At 46.8% G+C, this 14,860-nt stretch overlaps 1 protein-coding gene across 2 annotated transcripts in view; it reads right to left on the reverse strand.

The window, feature by feature from the left end:
- Gramd2b (GRAM domain containing 2B) overlaps positions 1-14,860 on the reverse strand; it is a 90,717-nt gene that overhangs the window by 20,753 nt on the left and 55,104 nt on the right. For both annotated transcript variants that reach the window (XM_041641466.1, XM_041641467.1), the window contains exons 2-3: positions 5,847-5,966; positions 2,291-2,402 (exon numbers count right to left, since the gene is read on the reverse strand). In XM_041641466.1, coding sequence (XP_041497400.1) covers positions 2,291-2,402; positions 5,847-5,966 — 232 coding nt within the window. The remainder of the gene's footprint in view (positions 1-2,290; positions 2,403-5,846; positions 5,967-14,860) is intronic.

Genomic DNA, 14,860 nt, shown 5'->3' on the forward strand with positions numbered 1-14,860 from the left:
GTTCTAATGATTAACGCCTTGCTGGGTGGCCAGCTTAGCATCAGAGCAGGGCAAAGGTACTCCTGATAAGACAGGAGATGACAGTCTAAGGACTTTTACCAGGGAAGGTGCTAGAGACATACACACCTAAGTGCCTTGGGGGAAAGTTCATGACTTAGAAGCTTTGCACTCAAATCACCCTGAGCTTGAAGTCTTTGCCTCTACTTCTGCCTTGGTGCATGGTCATGCCCTCACCATTTGGCTCCCCTGGGCCTCAGTTTCTTTTTTCTGTGACTGACATCAAAAGAATTCCCTGCCTGAGAAGGACACTGACATGGAGTAACACACTGGGAGAGCCCACCACGTGGGACAAGATGTGGCCACCAGTACTATGTGGTCACGAAAGCACATGGGGCCAGAGGCAGACAAGCAGGACCTAACACTCCAGGGCAGTACAAGGCCCAAGGGTCTGAAGCACTGCAAATGGCTTCCTTGCAAATTGCACCTGTCTCCACAACTGTGGTGGTCACAAACGGCCAGAAATTTATAGCTAGCGAAATGGTTACCGCAAGCATCATCTGTGCCCCAACCCAAGTAGGTGACACCCCCATTCCAGGCTTAGGACATCGTGAATCAGGGCTACTGAGGAACACGGCCACACAGTGACTGAGAGACATATTCAGATCCTTTAGAGACAGGTTGCTCTGCTTCTAGAACGCTCCTGAGAAAATATGTGATAAGATAGTGGTTCTTAACCTTCCTAATGTGCCCCATCTTCAATATAGTTCCTCATATGGTCACACCTACCATAAAATTATTTCATTGCTACTTTATAACTGTAATTTTGATCCTGTTATGAATCATAATGTAAATATCTGATATGCAGGATAGCTGATGTGTGACCCCCCCCCCCCCCCCCCCCCCCGTGAAAGGGTCCTTCAATCCCCATAGGCTGAGAATACTGTGGTAAGAACTCTGGCAAGCAGGTCCTTGATGCTATCTGAACTATCAGTGCTCTGCAAAACCAGACCATCTACTGGCATAAAGAACATTCTAGATCAGGTCATTAAGAAGGCAGATGGCCCCTTCATGTCAGCTGTTTATCAGATGGACATCTTATGTAACGTGTACTAATGCATTCTGCCTCCCATGCATTCGTTTTGCATCAGAGTTCTGGAATTTCTTCCTATGAGGGTCCCCGTTCAGGTTCTCCATCCTAGGAGCCTGTATTGAAAGCTTTATGTCCTATACGGTAGGGGCTTCACAGTCTTTCTTTTTAATGGTTACAGACAGCACTGGCTGCACACCTAATTTCAAATATCCCAGAAGAGTTGTACATGTTGACATGCACGCGTAATGGGTTGTTAGGGAATCTAAGGCAGGAGGAGGAGGGTCCCATGTTAAAGGTCAGCCTGGGCTATACTGGGCAGACATGTCTCAAAAAGAGAAAAATAAGGGTTGGAGATGTTCTATTATAACAGCTGGGAGACTAAAACAAGAGGATTGTCATGAGTTCAAGGGCAGCCCTGGCAGCAGAGTATTGTTAGGTGAGGAGTGGAGAAGAAAGAAAGGAAGAGAAAAAAATCAACACAGGAAATAAGCACATATTCTGACTGCTGCCTGGCCCCCGTGGGGGATGGCAAAAACAGACCTTTGAAAATGACACACCTTCATTAGATTCATAAGATTAAAAATACTTAAGTTTTCTGTCTGTGTCAACGATTTTGTTTAGTTCTTAGAAGGTACGTATGCATGCATTTAGGGGAGATGCGGGAAACTGGGGTCAGGGGTCTCGCTCAGTAGCGGAGTGTGTTCTTGGTACACAGGATTTGGGTTCAACTCCCAGAATCCAAACCCCAAATAAAACTCAAACTCCCCCAAGCTGACCCCAGTAAAGGTGGGCTTTGTCACCTCTCTGGGTGAATTTAGCAGAGTTGCGACCCGTGTGTTCATAGGTCTTATTTCTCTGTGTGGTGGGTTCCCGATGAGACTGAATTATCATAAGGGTGTGGATGCAGCATCCCCCTGTTCTGTGAGATACCAGCATCTGACGGTCAGGCTCCTGACGGTCCCACAGTCTTGCATACTCCTCTGTGTGTGTGTGTGTGTGTGTGTGTGTGTGTGTGTGAATGGGTCAGCTGTGGAATCAGGTAGCCGGACGAGCAGCGTCCATCTGTCCTTCACATTTTCGAAACCCCGTGCCTACTCTGGCCTTGGTTAGCGGGGCACCGCATTTATCCATTCTTACTCTTCATTGGCTCCGAGGGCTATGGTGCCTTCAGAGCCAACACACACTGCAGTCCCTCATTACCTGGCTGGAAGACGAAGACTTTTTTCTTTCAGTCTTAGGGTCAGTCTTGCTCTCGGCTTTACACTCACTCTTATCACCCGTCAAAGAGGAACCATCAAAACTGGATTTTGACCTGGGGAAATAAAACCCACACAGATTACACAAGGAACTGTTTATGTCAACGCATTATAAATCCTCACTGCTGTACCACGTCATGAGAAAGACTGACATTTGGTTTTTTAATTCTAGATACAGATCAGAACTGCACCGAGGGCATTTGCGCATCACGTGACCGGGATGATCTCAGCAGGCTGCTGCGATGAACTGCAGAAAGGGCGTTTGAGATATGAAAGTAATCCTATCAGTTCAAAAGCATTTAAATCAATAGGAAGAGGAGTCCTTGAGGCCCATCACCCAATAAAACTACAGCTGATGCTCAATCAAAGGATATTTTTATCTCACAATCCATTAGTATTTAATAAGAAATAACTAAGTGGAGCATTGTGCTGGAGGCCTTAGGCATACACGATAGTCTTTACTCTTCGAGAGCTTGTGGGTACACGTATCAAACATTGTTTTTTCTTCCTTTTGTTAAAGGTAGTGCACGCTGGGCATGGTAGTGCGTGTCTGCCATCCTAGCACATGGAGGGCTAAGGCCTGAGGCCTTGATTAGGGGTCTGACAGGTTCATTTCATATCTGCTTTCTGGTCCTGCTCACAGCACCTGTAGGGAGTGAGCGCCTGTTGCGAAGACTAGAGGGCAATGCTGTGTAAGGAGGTGCTCCACCCACAGAGGGTGGTGCTCCACAGAGGAGCCCCTGTGCTACAGTGCCTCTCCAGGTCATCAAAAGGGGCATTGTCTGGCCCATTAGCCCACACTTCTCACTTCTTCCAAAGATCTCCCCATTTCTGCAGTTTGGCTGATAGGAAGGAATGCAGGTGAGGCCACCGTGGACGACAGAGGATGTTCCAAAAACAAGAGTGGGGTTTGAGAAGACTGTTTAGTGGGTAAAGAGTGAGCGCTACTCAGCCATGAGGACCCGATCTTGGATCCCCAGCACCCACGTAAAAAGCCAGGCATGTCTGTGTGCGTCTGTAACCTCAACACTGGGTCGGCTAGATGGGGGCCATTGCTGGGTTTGTTGCCACCGTCCTAGCTGAATATGATGGGCTCCATGCTCAGTGAGAGACCCAGTTTAAAGGAATAAGAGGGAGAGAAAGAGCCAACAGGATACGTGAATTCCTCCTCTGGTCTCTCAGTGTGTACACACGGGCTCACGTAACCCTCCCTACCACATGCCCACGAGGCATACCACACAGACAGACAGACAGACAGACAGACACCACCTTAAAGCCCAAATCTTCCCTTGTCTGTTAAAGGCAGAGGCCAGAACTCCGGAATTCTGATGGCAGCTGACTTTTACCCGGGCACCCCACTTTAAGCAAATGTGTGGGTCTGTACATTATCTCCGACCCTGCAGCTGAGAGCACTCGTCTCCAAGTGGGAAGCGTGTAAGAGTACTAGAACTGACGCGCAAATATGTTTTTATCATTATGTAGTTGCTTTATTGCTAGTGGCTGGAAATAGTATACAGAATGCCCATCATTTTACAGTTTCTTAAACTGAAACGACCGATTTGGTTCAAAGTACACTTAGTAGGAATCTAAATGAGTTCAAATGCCACAGAGGGACAGATGTATGGAAGCTGGGCGGGCAGTAGGCACTGGTTTTCTCTGCTATGAGAACACAGGCTGTACGAAGTTCATGCTTCCTCCAGCGGTTTATGATACATAAATCTCAGGAAAGAGAACGCTCAGCTCTCTGGGCTAGCTAATGTGTTCCCTGGGAATTCTGCGATTATTATGATTTTTTTTTTTAAACTCTGAGTTTGCCTATACTTGACCTGAAAAGATAAGTAGTTTTACAAAAGTCAAAAATAATAATGACACTGGGCGGGGGTGGCGCACGCCTTTAATCCCAGCACTCGGGAGGCAGAGGCAAACGGATCTCTGTGAGTTCGAGACCAGCTTGGTCTATAGCGCGAGACTATTTCAAAGCAAACAAAACATCGAGAAGACAAAATGACAACAAATAAAACCCCCAAACAAATAAAACAAGGATGGAATGCATCACTTCTGCTGGTTCGATCCATGTTAATGGGATCAGAAGGCAGCAGGCAGGTGTTCTGAAGGACTATGCATCGGAGGCAAATGCAGTAAGACGGTCAGCTCTCTGAGGACTTGAAAGATACAGTGGTACAGAGGCTGGTCTGTGGAGCAGACGGGAACCTTCTTTGCATAATACTGACTTCTCTGTACCTTCCCGGTCACGCTACTCTCACTTCCTATAGCTGCCCACAAGCAAGACCAAAGCCCCGTGCAAAGTGAAGGCCCACGAAGGGTTAAGAATTTCCAGACATCGCGCGCAGAGCGTCAGTGCCGGGCCCTCTGAACCACTGTGTGCCCCCGTGGTTTCCCACATCTCCTACCGACGCATGCACAGTTCTCATTTGGAGCCTGGGGGAAGTCAGAATGAAGCCAAGCATCTGAAAGGTGACTCCCCAGTCAGTCACAGTGAAAGAACTGGGAGGGTACACACATGGCCCCTCTTGTCGGGGACAGTCATTTGGTGAGTGAGGCAGGATGCTCTGCCAGGAAACGGCTACAGAAAAAGGGTGAAAGACGAGACACTACAAACAGGGTGTGCGTGGAAGACAGAAACAATTGGCAGTGGTACCCGAAAAGGGAAATCTGGGTGAGAAGTTACGATGCAGGCATTGATTTAGAAAGGAGATGCAGGTGGGGAGCCGGGGATGAAGGGGAAATGTAGGGCTTGGGTAACTTCTGGCAGAGGCGGAAGGTTATAACAGTTATAATGACGGGGAGGAGAGCAGTCTCCCTTAGTGGAGAGTTCTAAAACCTACATTTAGAACTGGGGAATGTAGCTCAGTGGTGGAACAATTGCAATGTGCTCAGTCTCGGGTTTGCTCCCCAGTACAAAAACAAAAAAACAAAAAGAAAATGAAAATAGCAACACCAACAGAACTTCGCACATTTATCCCTCTGGCCACACATATCTCTAAGCTTGCCCTCAGCAGTTTCTGCCTCCGGGAGTGATGGAGCCCACAGCTCCGTGTTAAAACACTACATCACTCCTCTGACCTCACGGTCAAACCAGGCCTCCTTCATAGCCCCAGTCTCAGGACCCGAGCAGCTCTGCGGAACCCTGGGATGTGTTCTCCTCTGCTCTTTCCTGTGGCTTCCAGGAACGCGAGGGCTGGGTGTGCCTATGTGGGGGCCAAGCAGACACTGAGTGCATTCGGCACTGAGAGCGGACCTGCTGGTTTCCTTGGTCAGCAAATTAACGTTTCCAGAAAGAGGCAGCCTTTCTGGCGAGGCTAGGGAGCAGGAGGAAAAGATCCTGCTAGGAAAACAGGAGAAGACAGGGCAAAGGCCATGGTCATGCTTTCTTAGGGCAGGATTTGCCAAGGTTGAGCCGCACTCTTAACGGCAAACGTAAAACTAGAACCACAGTGCTCCCTACCAGTCCGAGAAGAAAGGATCCACTGAAGACTCACCACAGGCTGAGACTTCTCTTCTGATCTGGGGACTCGGCCTCCACCGATGAGGTAGGGGACTGGGCTGTTGGCGACTTGCTGCTCTTCCTTCTGTCCTCCACACCATTCTCGGCCTCCGAGCTGGAGAAGAAAGAAAACCGCTTCACTTTAGCCATCCGGAGGGAGGTGGACGGAGACATGACGAGGTGCCCTCGAGTTCTAGAGAGAGGAATGGTCTTCACTCCTCACTGGCAGCCTTGTCAACTCCCTGACAGCTGGGGTCCTTCCCAGGTTCCATTCTAAAGCCACTCTGTGGGACAGTAGCTGCAGGTGACACCTGCTTCACTTGTAAAGGTCTGACCGCCCAGGACTTGCTCAGCTCTGTGACTGTGGCCCCAAGCTGCTCAGCTCTGCCCAGCCAAGGCGTGTGCTGGGCTGCAGATCACCTGGAGGCTGGGAGAGGCCCCGTGCGCAGGCGCAGAGCTCACACACATGGGTGGCCTCCTGCAGGTGCTGGGAACCCCCACCCTCTTTGTTTGCACTTCTCTTATGTCACTTATCACCTTTTGTTGTACTTATGACGGTCACACTTTGGGTTGTTGTTTTAACTACGCACTTCCCTAAGCAATTTACAGACACTAATCTTTACAGCCATGCAGGCTGGGTAGGAATTATACCTTCATTTTTATAGGCAGGAAATCTGGGGCCCGCACTGAATAGCTTGCCCACAGAACTCAAATCAATTTTAGTTCTGTCCCTTCATAAGGTGTTTGTATACACATTCTTTTTCTAATTCCAAGTACCCACCCATCCACCCATCCATCCATCCATCCATCCATTCATCCATCCATCCACCCACCCACCCATCCTGTTCTCTCACCCCCAACTCACCTACTTATTCACCTTATTCAATGTGGAACTTCCAAGGTGGGGCAAGAATTGCATTCATTTTTATATTAACCCACTCAACATGGAGTCTTAGCTTTAGCAGCGGGCTATGAATAGGCTGGGGGAGGGAGGGAACCAGGCCTGACCTTGGTCAAAGAGACAGACAGGAAGGGAGTAGAGAAGAAGGTAGATTAAGAGGCTTTGCTTACTGAACTACCAACACATGGATGACTGCCAGGGTGGTGGATGAAGCAGGCACAGCAGTTGGCAGATGAAGATTGCTTTGGAGTGACTTTCAATGTGGGAAGCGGAAACCGGGTAAACCGACGGAGAACAAAGATGGTATTCATGGTCCACACCGTCTTTGATCTTAGTCTGTGCTGTAAAAACTCAGGAGACACGCTTCTGAGGTCTCGAGCACTCTCGTGAGGCTGAGCATAGAGTCAGATGCACTAGAACGGCATCACCGTGACACATTCGTTGATTTTCATCTAATTTATCACCTATGTGGTATATCCACTTGCATGTGAGCAGGCAGGAGGTTAACACGCAGGGGGGCGAAGCTCTGTGCGTGCTCACTAGCCCTGTTTCACAGCATGCAGACACTGCAGGCCGCACCCAATGGGAATGATATCCTAGCACTGAAATCAAGACTGCAAAACCAACTACTAATCCCAGAAATGGCTGCGGCTCTCATTTTGTAGTTGATAAATACCGAAGGACAGAGACCGACCCTCGCCTCCTTCAGTTTTTCTCAAGGTATGTTAGAAGCACTTAGTCCACCCTGTGCTGCTTACTTCACATGTACCACACACATGACAAGAGGCACACTCAAAGCCTTGGGACTCTGATCGGGCCGGTGTGGAGGCGCACACCTTCAATCCCACCTCTTGGGGTGTAGAAACAGGCGGATCTTTGTGAGCTTGGGACCAGCTTGGTTTAGATTGTAGAAAAAAATGCTTTGCTTTAAAATTTTAGGGAAAAAAAGTACTTTATTTAACTTCGGGACCAATTTAATTTGTGGTCTTGAAGAGCTGAGGAATTGTTAAGAGGCTGTGAGGCCGTGTGGTGGTTTGAAAGTAAATGGCCCCCAAAGGGAGTGGCAGGGTTAGGAGTGGCACTATCAGACGTGGCTTTGTAGGAGTAGGTATGGCCTTGGTGAAGGAAACGTGTCACTCCGGGGGTGATTTGAGTTCTCCTAAGCTTAAGTTACTCCTGGTGTCGTAGCCCACTTCCCGTTGTCTTCCAATTAAGATGCAGAACTCTCAGCTCCTTCTCCAGCACCACATCTACCTGCACACCATGAGGATAATGGACTGAACCTCTGAAGCTGTAAGCCGGCCCTAATTAAATGGTTTCCTTTATAAGAGTTGCTGTGACCATGGTGTCTGTTCACAACAATAGAAACTCCACGTAAGACGGGCCATCTTTGCCTGTTCTCTCTGTTCATGTATTTTATGTGGAGGAGTGCTCTATCTTCATGCACGTCAGAAGACGGAGTCAGATCCCATTACAGATGTTTGTGAGCTACTGTGTGGTTGCTGGGAATTGAACTCAGGACCTCTGGAAGAGCAACCAGTGCTCTTCACTGCTGAGCCATCTCTCCAGCCTTCATGCCTGTTCTTTCTAATGCCAAAGATCAATCTATCTACACACACACACACACACACACACACACACACACACACACACCTCTTTCAAGTTCACCAGACATAAATCCCCGCTGGAACCTTTCTTTCAGTGGAGAGACTGACTTCTTTTATGTGGGAAATGACTTCATTTCACCATCCACTTAAATTCTTCCTAGATTTTGCACAGGTTCAGACGGTCTCTTGGAGGCACAGCCATGGCTGTCTTGTATGGAAAGAGCTGCTCCTTCTAAGAGCCACGCAGAAGGTGGCTCTCCCGATACTTGGCACGGCAGAGACAGATGTACCTTGCTTTGAGCACAGACGGCCTAGCTAGAAGCTGCAGGGTATCCAAACTGGGCTGGATTTTAGTTCCTCCTGGACTGACCTTACTTGGGCAGGCATTCTGTACAGGGCAGGGTTCTGAAGGTCTCATCATGTGGTAGTTCTGTTTCTCAGACTCTAGATTAGTACTGGAGTCTCCAGCACACATCTCTAAACATCCTACAAACAGTGACGTTCAGTGTAAGACACTCTTCCCCTCTCTTTGAACACATGCTAATCTTCAGTGCCAATTCTCTGCTTGACAGCCCTACTGGGGGCACACTGGCTTCACGGCCTTTCCTACCTGGTCCCCTTCAGGTACCTGCTGGTTTCTTTCTCTTTTAAAGGGATTTATTTTATTCTCAATGATATGTCTGTATCCACATATGGGTACATGTACAGGTGAGTGCAGGTGCCCCCAGAGGCCAGAGGCACTGGATTCTCTGGAGCTTCAGTTACAGGCAGTGAGTCACCCAATCAGTGCAGGTGCTAGGAACTGAATTCTGCTCCTCCGCAAGAGCAGTACATGATCTTAACTCCAGAGCCATCTCTCTAGCCCCTCCTGGTGGTTTCTTAACTCACCAGGTGCCAACTCAATGCCTTGGGTTATTCACTTTTCTCCCCAGTGCCTTCCTTATTGAATTACTACCAGAAGTTCCTTCAAATTTAGGCACTTTCTGTTTTTTTTTTTTCCATGGCACTCAGCTTCACATTCTATTCTGCAGGACATCTGTAAGTTGACTGATGTGGGAGTAATTGGGCATTGTCTCAAAGAGGAAGTGAATTCCATCCATGGGCCAATTCAGTTTCAGGGTGTTGTTTATTTAAAGGCGCTAAGGGCTTAAGGGTGCTAATTCCCAACAAGTAACTTTCCTGCAGGTGCCCCTCACCTTGAGGCCTTGCCAGCAGAAGACTAAAACCCACGTAGAAGCAAGACAGTAGAAGCCCCACCCTGCTGCGCTTGAGGGCACCCAATGCTTCCCTTTGGCTCTCGGGAACTGAGGGATTACTAAAAATGAAGTCAAGCGGGCTTAACTTACTCATGGACACAAAACCAGGGTTTCATTGTTGTTTCTAAAAAAGAAGACAAACCTTTTTACGGACAAAGCCTGAAAGAATCAGTTGGGAAATCCAATCAGTTTCTTTCAACGCGTATTTCTTGGAAAGGTCTTTATTAGGCTTAGAGCTTTCTCGGTGAGCGATGTTAGGATGGGGATCAATCTGAGTACTCACAGAAGGAACAGAAACCGCCAAAAGCACAGGACTTAGCTCCATCTGCCTTGGCAGGTTGTTTCTTCTCCCACCTGAGGTATCCAAGTCAGTATTAGTTATGGGCCCTCAACGCCTCTCAGTAGGAATCTGGGAACAATGGGATGGCTAGCATCGACAAATAAACCTGCCCCGGGCCTATTAAGGGACTGTATTTCATACTAGCTGGGACAAGCTGACTTTAGAACACCGCCACATATTGTTACACAATCCACAAATCAAAACAGGTTGGACCACCCTTATCAAAAGGTCAATGTTTCTCATTTCCCAGACCTCACTAATCTGATGATGACTTAAATTTAGATTTCACAGTTTTTTTTTTTTCAGAATTAGATTTCTTAGGTAGAGGTTAGTATCATTTCTTCTGGTGATTGTCCCTGGGAGTTTAAAGGACATCCAATATTCCTTTCTCTTGTAAGCACATTGCCACTAGGCAGAAGCTACGATTAAACTGCTTCTCAGGTGAATGACATCAAGTACCTTGCTGTGGTTTAGTCCAGGAAGCTGGAATCCTTCCCAATTACAATGTCAATTCCGTGTTAATCTAAGTGAAGGCATTATAGTGTCTCACTAAGCTTTCTCCTGCTAATAAAGGTTAGGGTAATTTTCCAGCCACCTCTTAAAAAATTATACTCTTTACCATCAAAGAGGATCTAAGTAGGAAAACTCCTGGAAGTGGGACTGTAGAGATCAGGGCCAGGTCAGAGGCAGCCCTATTGCTGAAGACTGAGCTGTTGTACTAGGGTCCCCACAGACCCTTGTCTGGTGCGTTGCCTGCTAGTTCAGTGGCTCCCTAAAGAGTGGGCAAAGCTGTGATATTTGAGAAGATTTATCCTCTAGTGATGGAGGAGGGTTCTGGGAGTTTCTGGGTGACACCCTCTGTAAAAATACCGACGGCTGGTCTAGTTACCCTAAGGAGGAAGCGACTGGACAGTCAGAGGGAAGATGTCCCGAAAGAAACTTTACTCTCCCTGTGGTGTCAGACTAGTGAAAAGACACCCCCAGAAATCTCCGCTGGAAGAAGGAGAAGGCTGGAATCTGTACCAGTCAGAAGAAGAACTTGTCTCCTACAAACAGATCTCACACAGTTCCAACATCTTATCAGACAGCCTTGGAAGAGAAACTGGAATGAGCCAGCGATGGGTGGGACCACTCCTTGGACATATCTGCAGAGTTATGCATCCTCTTGTCTTCTATTTAAACCTAGACTTCCAATCAGAACCTCAAAGATGGATTAGAGTCTGGGTGAGGGTGACGTGTTTACCAGAACTTTCTGTTTGCTCTCTTCCCACAATGTCGTCACACTAAACAAATCTGTTTTCTCTGCTTTTTCACCACTAAGCCTCTCTTTAAATGGAGTATTGAGAACAAGTGGCTGGGCCTATCTTGTTAGGGATGCTGGTGCCCAGTCTTTGACCTCAACCACTGCAGTGACATGGGGTGTGAAAGTGTAGAAGTTGGTGGTAGACAGAAGAATGACTAGAAGACCCTTCAGCCTCTCCCAACGGGGAAGGGCAGAATATCCCAGTATAGACAGACTGTATAACAACAGCCCCTAGTTTACAATTCTAACCAAGTGTGTCCTTTTCTAGCAGAGTTATGTGTCTACATTTGTACTTCAGAACAGATACCGTAAGCACCAACGCAGTTTGTACATTACAACTGGAGAGAGAGACAAATTCTTCTTCTTCTACTAGTTTCACGGTGGCTCAGTTTCTCTCCACAGAGGCATTTCCTTCCCCAGTAACTCGGGTGCCTTTCTTGTTAAGACTCTGGGAAAATGAGTATGTGCATATTATCAATGTAAATGACAGCATCCTATTTTATACCTTGCTTTTAGATAGTTTTAGAGCTGCTTTAAATCTTGTCTCTGTATGGGGTGGGGTGAGGTGGGGTACGTAAACATGGCTGCAGATGCTAGAAGAAGGCGTCAGATACCCTGGAGTTGAGTTACAGGCAGCTGGGAAGCTGCCTGACATGGGTGCTCAGAACCTTTGTAAGGGGAGGAGGTACTCTCAACCGCTGAAGCCATTCATTTCTCTGCCTCCTAAGTTTAAGAAAATTACTTACCTATTTATTTATTCATTATTTTATTTGTGTGTGTGTGTGTAGCTGGAAGTCAGAGGGCAATCCGTGGGAAGTAGTTTTTTCCTCCTACTGTGTGGGTCCCAGGGATGACCTGGCAGTAGGTTGGTGCCTTTGTCTGTTGAGCCATCATGTCAGCTTCATTTTGCTTTAAAAACAACAACACAAAGGACTGTATCTTGGTGCTCTTTCTTCATCAGTATGCATAGATCTTTCTCACTATCACCTTCCTTCCTTCTCTGTTTCTCTCCCTTCTTCTGTCCAACGGGGTCTTTCTATGTGACCCAGGCTAGACTGGAATTCAAGGCCCTCCGGCCTCAGCCTCCTGCGGTGGGATGACGGTGGTCACCATGCTCAGTGTCCTCGTTCTTTTTCAATGCCTACACAGTGTTCCACTGTAACCAGTGACTCATAACGGAACCAGTTCCTTATTGATGGTCAGTTAGGGAGATTTTAAGGTCTTGCAAATGCAAAGAACACTGCAACTAATATCTTTATCTTAATCGTGTGTATGACTGACTATACCTACAGTATAGATGCATCTCCTGCACCAGAAGTCATGAGATTTAAAAAGTTTATAGTAATTGTCAAACTGCCTTGGTAGAGCTTTTGGAAACTACACCTACAAGACACAGAGATACTTATGGGTTCCTTCTAATGAAGTGTGAAACTATATATATATATATGTATATATAGTAGATAGCAGAGTCCCTGACAAATAGACTATGATTAATAACTTTAATAATGACTGTTAGGCTTTTTGATTTTTACAAATAAGAAGAGCTAAAAAAATCCCATTAAAATCTTAATCTTTGCTTATTTTATTTATTAATTTCTAAGGTAAGTACACAAAGTAATGAGTTTCACTATGGCATTCCCTTATATGCTTGTCCTTCTACTTTATCCTCATTTGTTCTTCTTCATTGTCCTTCCTCATGTCCTCTGCCCTCCTCTGGCTGGTTCCCTGCTCCTCCTCTTCTGTTTCATGTCACATGTATTCCATCATCTTGTCCCTCCTTGTCCTTAAATCCCTGCGCCTCTCAAAATTCTTTTCTAGATTTATGGCCTACACACGCACACACACACATACTTTAAAAAACCCTTAAACATTTAGAAAAGTTTCCAGGGCCTTTAAAATGAGTACTTCTAAAAGCCACACCATAATAATGGAATAAAACCTCCAAAAGAAGAGTAACTCCCCATGTTCCTGAACAAGAGAAAGCAGGAAGCAAGAGGTACAACACTCATTCACGCAGGACTCACTCAGATCCCCAGGGTCAGTGGCTCAGACCAGAACAGAGACGTGCTTGTCAGACTGAGTATACGAGGAAGTGTAGGCGAGAAGCTTCTGGAAACACTAGAGTAATTCAAGGTGTGCCTATGAAGGATCTTTCACAACGCTCCTCCACAGCCTATGCGCAGGCAGCTGAGGGCATAGTGCAAGAGGGAAAGACATCAGAAAGATCATGACTGAAGGGTACTAAACTCTGAAGTACAAGAAACAAGGGCACCCAGACTGGTACGGGGACCAAGGACATCCTCATCCTTCTGGCGATAGGTTTGTCCTCAAGCAGGGGACACTCTCTACCCATGAACAACAAAATCTGGACAGGCTTGTCTAGCGTCCTTCTTTTATTTATTTCCCTTCCTAACCAGTACTAGAGATGAAACCACGGCGTAAGCATGCTACATACATGTTGAGTCACGTCTTCAACTCTTCTTCACTTTGAGACAGGGTCTAGCTAACTTACAAAGGCTGGCCTTGAATTTGTAATCCTCCCGCCTCATCCTCTAGGGTAGCTGGGTTTATAGGCTCATGCCACTAGACTTAACTGAGTCTCATCATTGTTTTTAAAGATTTATTTTACTTTTAATTATGTGTGAGTGTGCATGTGTTAATACGTGCATGTGCACCTATGGCTGCAGGTACCTGTGGAGTTCAGAAGAAGGGCCTGGATTCTGTGGAGCTGGAGTTATATTCAGAAGTGCCTACAGGGAACTGAATTCAGGTCCCCTGGGGGAGAGTAGGACTTTAACTATTGCACCTGTTCCTGGCCCTCATTCTTAAATAAGAAATGTAAATGACATTCAGAGATGGCCAGATTTTGTGGGAATATTTAACTACGTAAAGGCGTGTTACGTTTGTTTCTGTGGCATCTGTTTAATGATGTATGGATGTGTCCTGTTCGATTCACCTTGCTTGCCTAAGGCACCTGATAGGTCTAATAAAAAGCTGACCAACCAATAGCTAGGCAGGAAATGGACAGGCGGGGCTGCGAGGCAGAGAGAATAAACAGGAAAGAGGAGAGAGAAAAATGAGAGAAAGATGAACGAGAGGAGAGAACGAGGAGCGAGAAGGAGGGAGATGAGAGAGATCACGCCCAGGGCAAGAAGCTAGGCATCCGCCAGCAGCACACGTGAGAAGCAGTGAAAGCAAGATATACAGAAGGAAAGAAAAGTAAAAAGCCCCAAGGCAAAAGGTAGACAAAGAGAATCAGGTTATTTTAAGTTAAAATGAGCCTAAGCTAGGCTGAGCATTCATAACTAATAAGAAGTCTCTGTGTTATGATTTGGGAATTGGTTCGTGGTCTGGTACAGAACCCTGCCCCCACTGAACAATAACAACACAATAAACAAAAAACTAATCCACAGTATTGTGGAGAAGGAAAGCCCTTTTGTCTCCTAACTCTTAGTTCTAATCCTGGTTATAGTTTGTAAGACACTCCAGGACCTGCTCATCAACCTTCTTGGTCTCTCTGATGCTCACACACTCCAGCCAGCCATCCTGCTTGTTCCCAGGAGGAAACACTGCCTGGGCTGCTCCTTCAGGCGGAAACTCTC

This window comes from Microtus oregoni, unplaced genomic scaffold, assembly GCF_018167655.1.
Source record: "Microtus oregoni isolate MIOR12 unplaced genomic scaffold, Mior012 000069F_ref0000032, whole genome shotgun sequence".
NCBI lineage: Eukaryota > Metazoa > Chordata > Mammalia > Rodentia > Cricetidae > Microtus > Microtus oregoni.